This window comes from Coregonus clupeaformis, chromosome 10, assembly GCF_020615455.1.
Source record: "Coregonus clupeaformis isolate EN_2021a chromosome 10, ASM2061545v1, whole genome shotgun sequence".
NCBI classification, from domain to species: domain Eukaryota; kingdom Metazoa; phylum Chordata; class Actinopteri; order Salmoniformes; family Salmonidae; genus Coregonus; species Coregonus clupeaformis.
Window position 1 is genome coordinate 19585996 of NC_059201.1, and position 17806 is coordinate 19603801.

General features: G+C 45.9%; 1 protein-coding gene across 4 annotated transcripts in view; it reads right to left on the minus strand.

The window, feature by feature from the left end:
- Positions 1 to 176: 176 nt before the first annotated feature.
- LOC121575298 (cadherin EGF LAG seven-pass G-type receptor 2-like) overlaps positions 177 to 17806 on the minus strand; it is a 76227-nt gene continuing 58597 nt past the window's right edge. For 2 of the 4 annotated variants that reach the window (XM_045222871.1, XM_045222868.1), the window contains exons 12-34: positions 17620 to 17791; positions 17170 to 17311; positions 16427 to 16547; positions 16029 to 16212; positions 15297 to 15398; positions 15023 to 15117; positions 14561 to 14770; positions 13951 to 14134; positions 13279 to 13603; positions 12482 to 12649; positions 12155 to 12278; positions 11651 to 11851; positions 11124 to 11298; positions 9564 to 9676; positions 9348 to 9430; positions 8938 to 9064; positions 8711 to 8821; positions 8317 to 8447; positions 7987 to 8075; positions 6040 to 6201; positions 5382 to 5621; positions 5016 to 5238; positions 4099 to 4276 (exon numbers count right to left, since the gene is read on the minus strand). In XM_045222871.1, coding sequence (XP_045078806.1) covers positions 4249 to 4276; positions 5016 to 5238; positions 5382 to 5621; positions 6040 to 6201; positions 7987 to 8075; positions 8317 to 8447; positions 8711 to 8821; positions 8938 to 9064; positions 9348 to 9430; positions 9564 to 9676; positions 11124 to 11298; positions 11651 to 11851; positions 12155 to 12278; positions 12482 to 12649; positions 13279 to 13603; positions 13951 to 14134; positions 14561 to 14770; positions 15023 to 15117; positions 15297 to 15398; positions 16029 to 16212; positions 16427 to 16547; positions 17170 to 17311; positions 17620 to 17791 — 3510 coding nt within the window. In that variant the 3' untranslated portion in view covers positions 4099 to 4248. Of the gene's footprint in view, positions 2668 to 4098; positions 4277 to 5015; positions 5239 to 5381; positions 5622 to 6039; positions 6202 to 7986; positions 8076 to 8316; positions 8448 to 8710; positions 8822 to 8937; positions 9065 to 9347; positions 9431 to 9563; positions 9677 to 11123; positions 11299 to 11650; positions 11852 to 12154; positions 12279 to 12481; positions 12650 to 13278; positions 13604 to 13950; positions 14135 to 14560; positions 14771 to 15022; positions 15118 to 15296; positions 15399 to 16028; positions 16213 to 16426; positions 16548 to 17169; positions 17312 to 17619; positions 17792 to 17806 lie in introns of those variants that run through there. The other 2 variants (XM_045222870.1, XM_045222869.1) reach the window with 2 other exon arrangements.

The following is a 17806-nucleotide window of genomic DNA, read 5'->3' on the forward strand; positions in this document are numbered from 1 at the left end:
ACAGTGAGTCGGCCCCAGAGGGAGGAGTGCTTGGGACCCGGGTGGGGCAGGGCACTGTCTGCCATGCTGGGTAGGGGCAGTGGAGCCTCAGCTGCTAAAGATGGAGACAATGCTCTACCCCGCAAGGAGCGTCCCCTTGAAGCAGATTAGACAACATAATTATAGAAATAAAACACTTGAATTTCAACATTGTTTAATAGAAATAAATGACTCATCTGTGATTCTTCTTGAGTTTGTCGCTTGTGTTTCAGTTGCAGCTCAGCACATTGTCCACCAGAGGGCTCTAATGACTGGACTGTAGTAAAGTTCAGCATTCTACTACACAGTTCGATACAAAATGCTTGGCCTAAATCAGCTACATGTTCATGTGACATCTTGCATTGGGATATCCATGGAATGCTCTTATTAGGCTACGGAGGCCATTTCCCCTGAAGGAATAAAAAAACAAATCCACTGTATTAAAAGCACATCTGTCCGTTTTACTCATTGAATGTGTGAATTCCTTTACAAAGCCATTTCACATAGAAAAATACAAGCCATATCTAGTCTACCCTGTATCAATAAAGCTTTGACATCAGTAACCTTCTAGATGTCTTGGTTTTAAGCAGTTGATTGCTTGGCGCTCCAATTATGACGTGAACTGTTTGTACAAACCAGATAACGGGAAAAACTGTCATTCAAACAGATATGCTACTCATACTCCCTATCTAGTGCTCTTCACAGTTGAGTCTAAACAAACTGATTCATTAGGAACCTGATAATGTGGTGATGAATAGGCTGCAGTATGAAAATGGAAGGCCTGATATTCAATAACCCTTCAAACAAATGTTTTACTAAACTTCACCTTGTATTTACCTTGATATAGTGTTTCATTTTAAAGAAACAATTGGCAATGTAGAAATTGACCTTACTTGACACATACAGTATATTGTCGAGGTATCATGGAGAATGCTCTCAGATGTCAGTTCATTTCATTTTAGGGAGCACCATTGCAAACAGTCTTATTAAAGTGTTATTAAATCTTCCAATAAAACATGATTTAGATAAAGCCTGTGTGTGTTGGTGCTTGTGGAGTAACGTTCAATTAGTGGCAAGACCTTTTAAGGCTGATAGAAATGTTATCTATGGTTTAAATTTACACATCAAAACATGTAATATGTGAGAAAAATAACAGGTTGTTTTCTTTCATACACATCAAATTGCCTGAACTGCTTTTTATTAGTGGGAATGTAGTGGTGTACAGTATATTTGACTGACAGGTTTGCACAGTTTATGCAATATGATTCAATTGAAGATGTTGCATGAAGTATTAGTGTCTTTCTTTTTATAGACACCTCTGTACAGTAAAATTGGAATACATTTCAAAGAGTATTACAGCACAAGTTTGCAAATATTTCAGTAAGTATTTTACAAAACAATGGATCCTTCACATCTAATCTATAAAATACAAAGTCGTTTAGTCGCTGATTCAAATGAAGGCATATATCCCTTGGACAAAAACATTGAAAATGGGAGCAAAAATGAGCTCCCAACAATTTACAAAAGTCAAGATGTATCAAAAGTTCTTGTTATACGAGTTCTTGACACGCAGGCTCTTTTCCACCAATTATAATGCAATAAAACGAAGGCGAAATGGTGGAGAAAGGCAGACATTCTCACCTCTAGTGTCTATGTGTATGACAGCTGACTAGTCGCTGTTGCCTTGATAAACATCCTTCAGTAGTGAGAGAAACTGTTTACAGAGTACTTCCATTACGGGGCATGACCCGAGTGACCCCATGGCTTCACTGTCCACAACCCAGTTCTCCAGCCACACTTCCAACAGGAGTCCTTTCCTCCAGTGCAGAACACAGTGTAGTGGTTTGACCTCAGCTGGGTGGAGCTGTTCATCTCTCTGTCCCTCTCCTCTGTAGAGACCTGTTCAGTCTAAGGACATTTTGGACTGACTGCTCTTCCTTTCCACCAGCTCAGGCTGGCAGCTTCCTGAGACTAGAGTGGAGAAGTGAGTTCTCTCTACAGCAAAACTCAAATTGACCTCAGCCCTCAGTAGAATAACTAAATCCTTGAACAAAACAACTGTACAGGTGACCCTTTCTGAAATTACAAACTAGTTAAGCTTGATGAGGAAATTCCCTGAACTTTTAAAATCTTACAGCTAAATGACCCAGCCAAAGGAGGACTTCATTGTTCTTAATCTCCGGAGTTTGAAACATAAAAACAACCACAATAAACAACAACAAAAATGAAAATCAGCTCCAATTGACTACCAGCACATCTGACCGGGCAGTGTAAATTATTTTTAAAAGTGCATCGCTTCAAGTATGTAAACAAACAATGATTTAAAGAGAGAGAGAGAGACTCATTCCATCAGTGCGCTCGAGCCTGTGCCCTTGCAGAGACTCCTGAGGTTTTGGCACTCTCACACACACACATTCTCATGCACGCGCGCACACACACATTCTCATACACATGCAGAGAAAAACATGGGGGAAGAGAGAGGGTACTCCATGGATCTCCAGGTGAGGACAGTCCAACGCTCTCTGTGTCTCAGACATAAGCTCCTGTCACTCAGAGAAAAGTAAGCATGGCGATGAGAGGCGAGGCTCTATGACCTGCAAAGACACACCCCTCCGTCAGCCGGTTCATATGGAGGTGTTGCGGTGGCTGCTGGGAAAATGGGAGGGGGGGGGCGACAAACGTTACACAACACAGGGGGAAAACAGAAGGAACAGAAAACAATGAATAAGAATGATTCACCCACACAAGTACGTACACACACACGTACAGTGGGGAAAAAAAGTATTTAGTCAGCCACCAATTGTGCAAGTTCTCCCACTTAAAAAGATGAGAGAGGCCTGTAATTTTCATCATAGGTACACGTCAACTATGACAGACAAATTGAGAAAATAAAATCCAAAAAATCACATTGTAGGATTTTTAATGAATTTATTTGCAAATTATGGTGGAAAATAAGTATTTGGTCACCTACAAACAAGCAAGATTTCTGACTCTCACAGACATACAAGACCACTGATAATCTCCCTCGATCTGGGGCTCCACGCAAGATCTCACCCCGTGGGGTCAAAATGATCACAAGAACGGTGAACAAAAATCCCAGAACCACACGGGGGGACCTAGTGAATGACCTGCAGAGAGCTGGGACCAAAGTAACAAAGCCTACCATCAGTAACACACTACGCCGGACGGGCCAGGGACTCAAATCCTGCAGTGCCAGACGTGTCCCCCTGCTTAAGCCAGTACATGTCCAGGCCCGTCTGAAGTTTGCTAGAGTGCATTTGGATGATCCAGAAGAGGATTGGGAGAATGTCATATGGTCAGATGAAACCAAAATATAACTTTTTGGTAAAAACTCAACTCGTCATGTTTGGAGGACAAAGAATGCTGAGTTGCATCCAAAGAAAACCATACCTACTGTGAAGCATGGGGGTGGAAACATCATGCTTTGGGGCTGTTTTTCTGCAAAGGGACCAGGACGACTGATCCGTGTAAAGGAAAGAATGAATGGGGCCATGTATCGTGAGATTTTGAGTGAAAACCTTCTTCCATCAGCAAGGGCATTGAAGATGAAACGTGGCTGGGTCTTTCAGCATGACAATGATCCCAAACACACCGCCCGGGCAACGAAGGAGTGGCTTCGTAAGAAGTATTTCAAGGTCCTGGAGTGGCCTAGCCAGTCTCCAGATCTCAACCCCATAGAAAATCTTTGGAGGGAGTTGAAAGTCCGTGTTGCCCAGCGACAGCCCCAAAACATCACTGCTCTAGAGGAGATCTGCATGGAGGAATGGGCCAAAATACCAGCAACAGTGTGTGAATACCTTGTGAAGACTTACAGAAAACGTTTGACCTGTGTCATTGCCAACAAAGGGTATATAACAAAGTATTGAGAAACTTTTGTTATTGACCAAATACTTATTTTCCACCATAATTTGCAAATAAATTCATTAAAAATCCTACAATGTGATTTTCTGGAGAAAAAAATCTCATTTTGTCTGTCATAGTTGACGTGTACCTATGATGAAAATTACAGGCCTCTCTCATCTTTTTAAGTGGGAGAACTTGCACAATTGGTGGCTGACTAAATACTTTTTTTTCCCCACTGTATGCACAGTGTAAGAGGTGATAACCAAATTATATGGGATTCTTATTTTGGTTATATGGGGTGAAGGATACTGAATGATCGATCGATAAGAAGACCGTGATCCTGATTTCAAATGAGGATCAAGTGCTTCAGTGAATAAAATTAAAGAATAGGAATCTATGTTTTTGGAGAGAGAGAGAGAGAGAAAGGACAGAGAAGGATGGTTAGTAAGCTACAATACTCTGCACTGTAGACACTGGTCATAATAAAATGATATTTCCTCACTATTAGAGACACTTGTATCTAGCAGTTTATGTAATGGTTCCAAACAGTGTGTATAACACATCAAAATTAGCTTTTACCAAGTCCCTTTGTTTATGGAACTAACAGTATTTTTAAAATACTGTATTTTGTTCCCAATACGATAAAATCACCTGATCATGGAAGTTGTTTGACATCTTTCCACATCGGTGTCTGAGCTCATCGATGAGAATGTGACCAGTACTCTATGTATTGGACTTTTAACAAGCTAGCATGCTAAATTCAACACTACATAGGCAAAGAACAGGGGACAGACTACACACAATGGTGACGGGGGCACGACACACACAGAAGACAGCAGCAAGACACATTCAGTGGGACATCAATTCTTTCACATCAAACTGGTAGACCGGTGAGCAGAAAATATGACATACAGTATCCACCAACACATAAAGCAACATTTCAATACATAAGTACTAAGAAATCTCTCAACTTCTATCTAAGGGCTGTTGCTTTGATTCTATGACATTGTATTGTACTGTATGTGTTGCTGTGTTTGTGATCTGCACTGGGTTGTGTTCAGACAGAGCGGTGTATTCTGGGTATTATGTTTGGACCTGGGTCATGTTTTGTTTTGTGTTGTGATGACACTCACTCTGACCCTGATGAGTCACCGTCCACTGTCCCCGCCTTGATGCTCATGGCGACACCATTCAGCTGATCTGGTAGGCTGGGCTTGGCCCCGCCCCCTCGGCTCTCACTGGAAGAGGAGCCCTGGGAGGAGGCATGGCCCGGAGCATTCTCCGACAGCTCGTTATGGATGCGGTTGATACCATTTCTCTCTGCAATGGGGGAGAGCTGCTTCTTCTTCAGGATTCCTGAATTTGAAAAGAGATCCTATCATAAATGTTTTCGAAGTTCTGGAAAGCCAACCACTACAAAGATATATATATAGATATATGGAACTAACAACAACATATGGAATGTTGCAGCAGTGTAGATGTTTGGGTTTGTTGCTGACCTTTCTGTGGGTGTGCGTTGAGGTTGGGCAGACTGGGCAGCAGCATCACGTTGTCCTTCCCATAGCCCTCTGCCTTGTCCCCTGGCCTGTCGTCTGGCATGCCTCGGTGGTCCCGGGTCTGGCCCAGTTCAGGGTTGGCCAGAGACTCTACCTTCAGCCTACCTGCTCCCCCCAGGCCCTCACTGTCGCTAGCCGTCGACACATACTCCCCTGGCCAGTACAGCTTACTCAGGTTGTTATCTGGAGAACAACCAGACAACTTTAAGACTACATTTTAAATGCTTGATGCATTACATCATGGTGTAAGTTGTGGTCTTACAAGACCAGAATTGGGTAATTCAGGTCTTATTTATACATGTTTAAGTAAGATTCATAACATTCATGTACTGCTCAGAAGTAGATTTATTTATACCCAGACAATTGTGTACAGTGTAGGTGTAGTCGATTGAAGATTTGTCTGGTCTGTGTGTGATGTTTGGGTGTGGTGTAATGTTTAAGCAGAAGTGTGGGAGCGGTATTATCAAAAGGGTTACTGCATTGGGCTGTGGTCACATACCGCCTGGGTGTGGTCTACTGACAGTGAGGTATTATAGGTGTGAGGTCGTATAGAGTTTATATTGTGTGGGTGACTGGGTGTATTATAGACGTGAGGTCATACCCTGAGGGTGTGGTCTCTTGGACACATTGGATGCCATGCTTTCCCAGCATTCCCCTGGTGGATAGGGCCCCTCCTCCTCGCTGTCAGAGGAGTGTGTGGAGGCGTAAGATCCGCTCTGGTCATCCTCCAGAGACAGGTCACTGTCCGAGTCTGAGTCGTGATCTGTTGTTGCACACACACACACACAAGTTAAGATGATGACCAATGAGTGTTGTACAGATATACAGTGGGGGAAAAAAGTATTTAGTCAGCCACCAATTGTGCAAGTTCTCCCACTTAAAAAGATGAGAGAGGCCTGTAATTTTCATCATAGGTACACGTCAACTATGACAGACAAATTGAGATTTTTTTTCTCCAGAAAATCACATTGTAGGATTTTTAATGAATTTATTTGCTAATTATGGTGGAAAATAAGTATTTGGTCAATAACAAAAGTTTCTCAATACTTTGTTATATACCCTTTGTTGGCAATGACACAGGTCAAACGTTTTCTGTAAGTCTTCACAAGGTTTTCACACACTGTTGCTGGTATTTTGGCCCATTCCTCCATGCAGATCTCCTCTAGAGCAGTGATGTTTTGGGGCTGTCGCTGGGCAACACGGACTTTCAACTCCCTCCAAAGATTTTCCATGGGGTTGAGATCTGGAGACTGGCTAGGCCACTCCAGGACCTTGAAATGCTTCTTACGAAGCCACTCCTTCGTTGCCCGGGCGGTGTGTTTGGGATCATTGTCATGCTGAAAGACCCAGCCACGTTTCATTTTCAATGCCCTTGCTGATGGAAGGAGGTTTTCACTCAAAATCTCACGATACATGGCCCCATTAATTCTTTCCTTTACACGGATCAGTCGTCCTGGTCCCTTTGCAGAAAAACAGCCCCAAAGCATGTTGTTTCCACCCCCATGCTTCACAGTAGGTATGGTGTTCTTTGGATGCAACTCAGCATTCTTTGTCCTCCAAACACGACGAGTTGAGTTTTTACCAAAAAGTTCTATTTTGGTTTCATCTGACCATATGACATTCTCCCAATCCTCTTCTGGATCATCCAAATGCACTCTAGCAAACTTCAGACGGGCCTGGACATATACTGGCTTAAGCAGGGGGACATGTCTGGCACTGCAGGATTTGAGTCCCTGGCGGCGTAGTGTGTTACTGATGGTAGGCTTTGTTACTTTGGTCCCAGCTCTCTGCAGGTCATTCACTAGGTCCCCCCGTGTGGTTCTGGGATTTTTGCTCACCGTTCTTGTGATCATTTTGACCCTACGGGGTGAGATCTTGCGTGGAGCCCCAGATCGAGGGAGATTATCAGTGGTCTTGTATGTCTTCCATTTCCTAATAATTGCTCCCACAGTTGATTTCTTCAAACCAAGCTGCTTACCTATTGCAGATTCAGTCTTCCCAGCCTAGTGCAGGTCTACAATTTTGTTTCTGGTGTCCTTTGACAGCTCTTTGGTCTTGGCCATAGTGGAGTTTGGAGTGTGACTGTTTGAGGTTGTGGACAGGTGACTTTTATACTGATAACAAGTTCAAACAGGTGCCATTAATACAGGTAACGAGTGGAGGACAGAGGAGCCTCTTAAAGAAGAAGTTACAGGTCTGTGAGAGCCAGAAATCTTGCTTGTTTGTAGGTGACCAAATACTTATTTTCCACCATAATTTGCAAATAAATTCATTAAGAATCCTACAATGTGATTTTCTGGATTTTTTTTTCTCAATTTGTCTGTCATAGTTGACGTGTACCTATGATGAAAATTACAGGCCTCGCTCATATTTTTAAGTGGGAGAACTTGCACAATTGGTGGCTGACTAAATACTTTTTTCCCCCACTGTACATACATTGACCATATGAAATGAATACTCTGTATGCCTCTCTGTGTTTGAGCTATGCACCAAAAGCTGCTAAAGGCAGCCACAGTGATCTTAATGACATTAAAAATGGGAGACCTACCATCTAAATGCTCTTTAGTTTCATGGAAGAGTGAGCCGTGCTCGTTCAGAGCGATGTGTACCTGGCTGTTATTCAGGCCACCATCATCCCTGAAAAACACAACAGGACTTGTAACAGGACAGACAAAGCCTTGCTCTCCTCAATGTAAGTTAGTATGTGGCTTTGAAAGGGCTGTTCTATTTGTATTACAGTACATAATAATGACCATCATAAAACACAAACACTTTCAATTAACTTGTAAAGTACACTTTTCCTAGCACACAATGATGCAGGAGGTCCTAAACAGCGTGTGTCAATGGGGCCTGTTGTGTCCCTCTGTGCTTGCCGTACCTGAGGACAAAGGGGACATAGCTCTGCTGGCTCTTGCCGCTCTGCAGGGTGTCGTTCAGAGACACACTAGAGTCTCCAAACGGCAGGTGGTACAGTCTGCCATCCATGTAGCTGGTGTTACAGTTATATGACTGGGGGAGGAGGAGGAGGAGGAGGAGGAGGAGGAGGAGGAGGAGGAGGAGGAGGAGGAGGAGGAGGAGATGAAGAAAATAGGAGAGGTATAAGTTAGTAGGCAGTAAGTCATCATATCAAATTCTGTTTTATTTGTTTGGTGCTTCAGTTAATGTCCTTAGTAATATAAGTCCAAACCTAAAGGCCATGATGGAGGCCTACAGCTGTGCATGTCTGTACTAGGCCTTGGATGACTGGTGTCCCTATACAGTGAGAGATTTACCGAGGGCTTGGACTTGATCATGTGATCCGGGCGTTTGCGGCTGCAGCAGTAGCGCATGGCGTTCCTCGCCTCCTTGTTGAAGACAATGCGGAAGAAGAAGATGAAGGGACCCTGGGATAGACAGACCAAAGGAAGTCAAACAAAGTCAAACCAATGGAGCAAGGATACTGACAGTCAAACCAGTGTCTTTAATTCCTGGTTTAATTGAGAGAAAAAACAGTGTTTACCTGAAGACAGTTGAATCCAGCAAACAAGTAGTGGAAGATGATCATGTCACTGTTGACTGAGAGTATAGCTAACAGACATGTTACAGTGACCAGGAGGAGAACCCCACATGACGTCCTCAGCCCGGAGCTAGACACAGACAGACAGACACACGTAAGATGATAACATCACAAAGGTTACATTAGGATAAGTGAGTTTTCAGAGGTTATAGAAATATGTTTTTGACTTTTATGCAATCCATCATGAGCCAACAACAACATCAGCAGCTTCACTCTCCATTCAATGATATAATGCACTCTATTGTGGTCTCTAAAGTGCTGTAGTCATGTACCCTTGGGGTACAACATCATGCCTGTGTTAATGACAGAATGAGTGTAGTATTTATTCAGGCAGCGGCGGGCAGGACACTCACATAGGGGGCTCTTTCTTCTCAAAGCTGTGGTGTCTTATTGAGCAGGATGCTCTGGAGGCCAGGATGTACAGGAAGATGTTCATCTGGAAAACACAAAATATAATTCAACTATATATTACTGTATAACATAAAGGCATACTAATATACAACCCTATCATATAAATATCATACAATACACTGTATTAGAGATCTGACGAGGAGGTGGAGTGTACTCACAGACACCACCATGGCGATGGGCCCTGCCAAGCTCCAGATAAGAGTGTCGTACATGGACAGCCAGCAGAAGTCTGGGTTCCCATAACCCTCTGGGTCCAGTCCAACCGCCAGGCCTGGATGACACAACAACCAAAACACACCAGTAACTATCAAATAGCTACAGTAAGGCTTTCAACCATTCTAATTGGATACAATGACGAGTTGGCATTGTGTAAGTTTGTGTATGCAAGCATGCGTCTGTGTGTGGTTAGTGTGTGCATCTGTGTGTGGTTAGTGTGTGCGTCTGTGTGTGGTTAGTGTGTGCGTCTGTGTGTGGTTAGTGTGTGCGTCTGTGTGTGTGTCAAGTTTTTGTCACGTGTACTAGTACAGTGAAATGCCTTTCTTTCTTGCTCCTTCCCAACAATGCATTAATCAATATCAGTAGTACTATAAAAATAATAAAGTCAAGTAGAACAAAAACAAGAAATAGAAATGGGAAGAACACGAGAAAGTAAGTAAGCTATTTGCAGGGCCAGTTCCAGGGTCAGTGCCAATACCATATTTACAATGTGCAGGGATACTGGAGTGGTAGGGTTAGATATGTATAGGGGTAAGGTGACTAGGCATCAGGATATATGATAAACAGAGTAACAGCAGCGGATATGATTGTATGCGAGTGTGTCTGTGTGTGTGTGTAGAGTCAGTATGAATGTTTGTGCGTGTAATGTGTGTGTGAGCAAAGTGTGTGTGTGTTGGAGTGTGAGTGTGTAGAATATGCCTAGAGTGAGTGTGTATAGACAGTGCAAAAATATAAATAAAATAGAAGAAGAGCAGATAGTTTGTGTAGCTATTTAGCAGTCTTATGGCTATTCAGGACCCTGTTGGTGTCAGACTTGATACACCGGTATCGCTTGCCGTGCGGAAGCAGAGAGAACAGTTTATGGCTTCCTTTCACACCGCCTGGTATAGAGGTCCTGGATGGCAGGGAGCTCAGCCCCAGTGATGTACTGGGCCGTACGCACTACCCTCTGTAACGCCATGTGATCGAGGGTGGTGCTGTTGCCATACCAGGCAGTGATGCAGCCAGTCAAGATACTCTCCATGGTGCAGCTGTAGAACCTTTTGAGGATCTGAGGGACCATGCCAAATCTTTTCAACCTCCTGAGGGGGAAGAGGCGTTGTCGCACCTTCTTCACAACTGTTTGCGTGTGTGTGGACCATTTTAAGTCCTTAGTGATTTGGACACCGAGGAACTTGAAGCTCTCGACACGCTCCGCTGCAGCCCCATCGATGTGGATAGGGACGTGCACGCCCCCGTTTCCTGTAGTCCACGATCAGTTCCTTGGTCTTACTGACGTTGAAGGAGAGGTTGTTATCCCGGCACCACACTGCCATCACTGATCTCCTCCCTGTAGGCTGTCTAATCGTCGCCAGTAATTAGGACTATGACAGTCGTGTCGTCAGCAAACTTGATAATGGTGTTGGAGTCGTGCATGGCCATGTTGCCTACCCTCACCACCTGGGGTCGGTCCATCAGTGTGTGTGTGTGTGTGTGTGTGTGTGTGTGTGTATTGTTCAGACCTGTGATGAAGGCAGGGACGCCCCAGCCGACCATGTAGTAGAAGCGCATGGGTCCGTAGTTGATGTCTCGTATTTCGCTCAGCATGCGGTAGACGTGCAGGCCCTCCAGGAAGAGCCAGGAGAAGGTGCACAGGTAGAAGAAATGCAGCAGGATAGCGATGACTGTGCACACAAACTACAGACACGGGGAGAGAGAGAGGGCGAGATACAGAGAGAGGGGGGAGAGGGGGAGAGAGAGAGAGAGAGAGAGGGAGAGGGGGGGAGAGAGAGAGAGAGGGGGAGGGGGGGAGAGAGAGAGAAAGGAAATGAACTTATTATACTGTATATGACAGGGCTCAAAGTGGGCAGAATGCTTTGATTACTTTTTCCTTTGTTTTGATCAGATCCATATGTCAGACACCTATTCCAAATAGATGAGAGGGAAGGTAGGATATTGAAAGTGGTGTGCTGAACCGAGTTAGAGAGTGACAGGAGGTAAAATACAGTATTAAAGGTAGACAGAGAATAACTTTGTTCCAGTAGTTTACCTGGTTGTCTGCCAGGTTAATGCCCAGGATGAAGATGAGTTCGGAGATGAAGAGGGCGGTGGCTCCGTTGTTGATGATGCTGGTCTTGTTGCAGTGCATGGCCCGCAGGCAGAGGAGGAAGAGAGTGGTGAGGAAGAGGAAGCCCAGGGTCACGCCCACCGTGCTCCACGTCACCAGCTTCACCGGCAGGATCTCACCGTTCTGAGAAGGAAGAGAGGAAGAGGAAGAGGAAGGTGGAGGAAAAGTTTAAGAAGAGCTTTGTTTGGTCATTATAGTAAACAAGACCACTATAGGGTGTGGTCTGAGGTGCATTGATGTTTCCGAGTGAAGTTTATAAAGTGAAGTCTAGAATCGTACAGCATATATGAAAATGTATGCACTCACTAACTGTAAGTCGCTCTGGATAAGAGCGTCTGCTAAATGACTAAAATGTAAAAAATGTACAAATATAGTGTAGTTCTGTCTAGTGTTGTGTGTGTTGTGTAGTGGTGTGGCCTCGCTCACCTCTCTCCTAGAGATGTCCATGAGAACAGCAAAGCTGGTCATGTGGTAACACTGGCAGCTGATGTGAGTGTTGTTCCTGAACACCACCTCACAGCCTTTGGCTGACCAGCCTCCGTTCCCCGCTCTGACAAACAACAAAAACAACAGTCAAACAATGCAATGAGGGATTATTTGGTTTCAACCTAATCCTTTATATAACTTTTTTTAAATCTTTGTTTCTACAGCTCAAAGTTCAAATAGCTAGGTGTGTGTGTGTGTGTGTGTGTGTGTGTGTGTGTGTGTGTGTGTGTGTGTGTGTGTGTGTGTGTGTGTGTGTGTAAAACTCACAGTATGGAGTGGTTCCAGAAGACACAGATGGGTTTGGAGCGCTCCTCGGTGGTGACCATGCGGAACTGCACAGTGATTGGTTTGTCCAGGGTGTGCTGCAGCAGTTCCTCGTTGTCATGGACCGTGATGCTGACCACCGGGGTGTTGATGACTGGACGCTTGGGCACTCTGGTGGACGTCACACAAAACCATCACTAAATAATACTTCAACAGGAACCTTGCTGCTGCTCTTCCACTTTCTCTTCCTCCTCATCAATTATTTTATCCAACTCCAAATTGGCCCCTAACCCCTAGACCCTCCATACTCAACTGACAGACCACGGTATGGATCCAGACCCAGAAGGGGTCAATTACGGATCACGAGTACAGGCTACTTTATTTATTAGGAACTTGGTCGGGCTTCGACCCCTGGTATCATATAAACACACATAAGACATGGAAAAATGTGTCAATTGCAGGAAATTATCTTCAAAACTGCAACATTTTCTCTCCGCTAACAAGAGGGGTGTGAAAAGTTTGGGGTTGGCATGGGTTGCGAGGTGGTGGTTTGTTACTACGACGATAAAATATCCATCTGGTCCTTCTGGCAATTTGTGTGACCAGACCTTCTCAAACAGTACTTGTGTACCCCTGCCTTAGACCTTTGTGTAGATCTGAAAGGATCAGCAATCTAGCAGAAATACCACTGGAAAAAGGAACATATTACTAGTATGTATCCAATTAAATCTATGTGAAGTATCTAGAGGTAGGAGGCTAGGGGTCATATGGAATCAGGTCCCTGTCTCCCTCGGTCTCACCTCAGACTCCTCTTATCAGGGTCGTAGCTCGCAGGCAGCAGCGAGGCCAGGCTGTGGAAGATGATCACACTAGCGATGGCCTCCTGCTCAGGGTCGTCAGGACCTCGATGTCGCCTCTTCCTGTTGGACGTGTGGTTTCTCACAGAGGATTCTGGGAAGGTGTCCAGTTGGCGGTGGCCCTTGGTCTCCATGGGCGGCTCGAAGACGGAGTCGGGGAGGGTGACGGCCGTCTCCTGATCCTGAGGCCTCAGCCCTCTCAGAGACTGGTAGCGAGGGAGCTTGGCTCCGGCAAAGTTCATCTTCTGGAGACGATCTATTGAGATGACTGTGGAGAACACCAAACACAGGTAGGGTAGGTTAGACATCAGACAAACCACTACAAAGAGATAGATGGCTAGATGTTCAGTTCTTGAATCCTACAACTCTCATAGAAGAAGAATTAACAAATATTTTCCAACTGATAAACAGTCTACATCAGGGCTCTCCAACCCTGTTCCTGGAGAGCTACCCACCTGTAAGTTTTCACTCCAACCCCAGCTGTAACTAACCTGATTCAGCTTATCAACCAGCTCTCCAGGAACAGGGTTGGAGAGCCCAGGTCTACATCATATTGTGTGTTTCTGTCCAACATATCGTTTATACCTAGTGTAAACCAAAGTAGACCACACTCACCTATGTGTGGGGTGACAATGGTGAAGGGGCTGAGGTAGGTCTTCCTCATGTTCTGTGCCAGGGTGTTGGCGTACTCCTCATACTGGTGCAGCAGGGCCGCCGTGCCCCCCTCAGTCTGCTGGATCAGCTCCCAGTGTGGCTGTGTGCCCGGGGACAGGATGGCACTGCCCACCCGCACCAGGTTCTGATATGGGGAGGAGGGCAGGGGGTCAGAGAGACAGACTGGCATAGGGTTGTGTGAGGCAAGTGTTGTGTTCTGTTCAGTTACCTACAGAGTTTATCTGAGATGCATGTTGTACTGTCATGTGCAGAGGAGGCTGGTGGGAGGAGCTATAGGAGGACGGGCTCATTGTAATGGCTGGAATGGAATTAATGGAACGGAGTCAAACATTTGGTTTCCATATGTTTGATGTGGTTGATACCGTTCCATTATACCAATCCAGCCATTACAATGAGCCTTTCCTCCTAAACTCCTCCCACCAGCCTCCTCTGGTCATGTGAATTCAACTGTGTTGCGCTGCCATGTGTTGCCTTATGCTGCACTGCAGGTAGTGTGTTACACTCTGCAGCATTGTGTTGTGCTGCGTAGTGTTGTGTGTTATTGTGTTACCTCAGTGAAGTGGACGTCCTGGGTGGCGGTCAGGCTGAAGCCCTGCTGGTTGCTCTCGTACTGCAGTAGGCTCTGGGTGAGGCGGTAGGCCACCTTCACATCACTGCCATAGTACTCCACCGTGTGCAGCGTGGCGTTGGCCAACATGGCTGCCATCTGCTGGACCCGCCCAGAGTCCAGGAGAGACACGTTACGGGCAAGCTTTTCCGACTGGACCAGGGAGAGAGAACAGTCTTATAGCACCATTTTATATATAGTATTTTGTCAATTGTGTATATGCAGGACTCCCTTGTAAAAGCGACCTTGGTCTCAATGGTGACTAAAATAAAGGTAAAATAAAAAGCCCTAACTAAATCAGTTCATCATTCAACTTAATAGCATATGTCATTGAAGTGAATGGATCCATATAAATGTGAGCTGATGAGGTGTAAATGAGTCTAGCTCTAGAGGAGCTGTACACACCAGGGCCTTGAGTTTGGTGAAGGTGACAGAGGTACAGTTGAAGAGGTTGGGGGGCAGCCATCCCTTGTGTTCGTCACAGTGGCGAATAGCAGTGCCTGAGAGAGAAATGGGAGAAGGGGGAAATGTGCATGAGGCAGACAAAAGGAAAGGAACATGCTGGAAGGACCCGAGGCAAGTTTAAACCAATTCCATTATATTATGGTGATTATAGTACATAGTATAGTATATTCCATTATAGTATGGTAATTAGCTAAGTCGCTGAGAGTCATCGTACCGATAGATCCCTTGGGACAGGGGACTGCTGCAGGGAGACCAAACTTAGTCCTGGGCCACCAGATCCCTGCCTCTATTGCCTGGGGACAACTGTCATAGATCACTGAGCGAGAAAGAGAGGGAGAGAGGGGGAGAGATAGGGAGAGGGAGAGAGGGGGAGAGAGATAGGGAGAGGGAGAGAGGGGGAGAGATAGGGAGGGGGGAGAGGGGGAGAGAGATAGGGAGAGAGGGGGAGAGAGATAGGGAGGGGGAGAGAGGGGGAGAGAGATAGGGAGAGGGGGAGAGAGATAGGGAGAGAGAGAGGGGGAGAGAGATGGGGAGAGGGGGAGAGAGGGAGAGAGATGGGGAGGGAGAGGGGGAGAGAGAGAGGGAGGGGGAGAGAGAGAGATAGGGAGAGGGAGAGAGGGGGAGAGAGATAGGGAGAGGGAGAGAGGGGGAGAGAGATAGGGAGAGGGAGAGAGGGGGAGAGAGATAAGGAGAGGGAGAGAGGGGGAGAGAGATAGGAGGTAGAGCAGGAGAGCTGATAAAATTAATTGTCCAGGTGTAACTGTACACATGACATAGAATTAATGAATAATGTTTGTTGGCAAAAAACACTTTTTAAAAGGCCATCTAATCACATGAATTTACTAAATCAGTGTACTAAATGAATCAGTCTGGACTACAGATACATTTCTGAAGCATGTGACATTTGGTAATTATTTACTGTCATGTGACGTATGGTAATGCTGACCTTCGCAGCCGTTGGGCGACACCTCAGCGAAGGGGTTGTCACAGTGGTCACACTGGCGCCCGATGACCCCTGGCTTACACTGGCACTGCCCGCTCTCCCTCTCACACGCCCGTGAGAAGGAGCCCACTGGGTAACACTCACACAACAGACACGCCTCGCTGCCCTCTGGACGGTAGTGGTTATCCTGAGAGCAGGGAGAGAGGGATAGCGAGAGGGATAGCGAGAGAGATAGAGAGATAGAGGGGGAGGGAAAATAAAAGGGAGGGAGGAAAGGGGATGAAAGAGAGAGAAGTACATTTTCTTTGTCATTGAAATACCAGCCCACAGTGCAGTTTCCCCCATCGCCCCTGTCCACTTCAAACATCCTGACATTGAGACTCAGTAGTCAGCTGGCTCACCTTACAGCGGCACTCGCCGCTGGTCTTGTTGCAGTTGGCATCGAAGCCCTTATCTGTCTGACAGTTACAGGGACCACAGGTCTTATGTCCCCACCAACCCCTGGGACAAGGCAGGTCAGTCCTGAGGAGGGACACACATGGTCAGAAACACAACCGATACACAGAGACACATTCTGATAGTGTTCTTTTTAAAATTATTATTATTTACCTCCTTTTTCTCCCCAATTTTATGATTACGATCTCGTCTCATCGCTGCAACTCCCCAACGGGCTCGGGAGAGGCAAAGGTCGAGTCATGCGTCCCCCGAAACATGACCCGCCAAGCCGCGCTTCTTAAAACCCGCTCGCTTAACCCGGAAGCCAGCTGCACCAATGTGTCAGAGGAAACACCGTTCAACTGACGACGAAGTCAGCCTGCAGGCACCCGGCCCGCCACAAGGAGTTGCTAGAGTGCGATGAGCCAAGTAAAGCCCCCCCAGACAAACCCTCCCCTAACCCAGACGACGCTGGGCCAATTGTGCGCCGCCCTATGGGACTCCCGGTCACAGCCGGTTGTGACACAGCCTGGGATCGAACTCCAGGCTGTAATGATGCCGCAACCCTGCGATGCAGTGCCTTAGACCGCTGCGCCACTCGGGAGGCCCACTGATAGTGTTCTTTATAGTGATGTGGACCAAAAACATAAGATTGAGACAAAAACACAAAACTATCTGTGTATACCAAAGATTAAGACATTTTACTAACTTCTTCTCGCAATACTGGCCAAAGTGGTTGCTGGGACAGTCACAGGTGTAGCCGCGGAAGGAGCCAGCCTTCCTGGTGCAAGCTGATTGATGCTCGCAGGGGTTTAGCGCACATACGTCTGTGCAGTTATCGCCATAGTAACCTGACAGGTAAACAACACAATAGGAATTCATAAGTTATGCCTGGGAGGGATCAACGCAAGTCTATATGGTCATTTATAAACTGGGTGGTTTAAGCCCTGAATGCTTATTGGCTGACAGCCGTGGTATATTAGACTGTATGCCACAGGTATGACAAAACATTTATTTTTACTGCTCTAATTACGTTGGTAACCAGTTTATAATAGCAATAAGGCACCTCCTCTGGCATTATTGCTTAAATAATATGGTTGTAAAATCTAATGATGAGGATGATGAAGATAACGATGATGATAGTGGTTGGCAGACTGACCGGTGAGGCAGGTGCAGGAGTGGCTGTCCCAGTCATCGCTGCAGTAGCTGTTGGAGGGGCAGGGGTTAGAGACACAGGGGTCTGGTACGCTGCAGCCCTGCTCCATGTTCACCCTCCTGGCCTGAGACAGGCTGAGAGACACCGAGCTGGAGGTCTCCCCCATACGCAGACCCTGAGGAACACACAG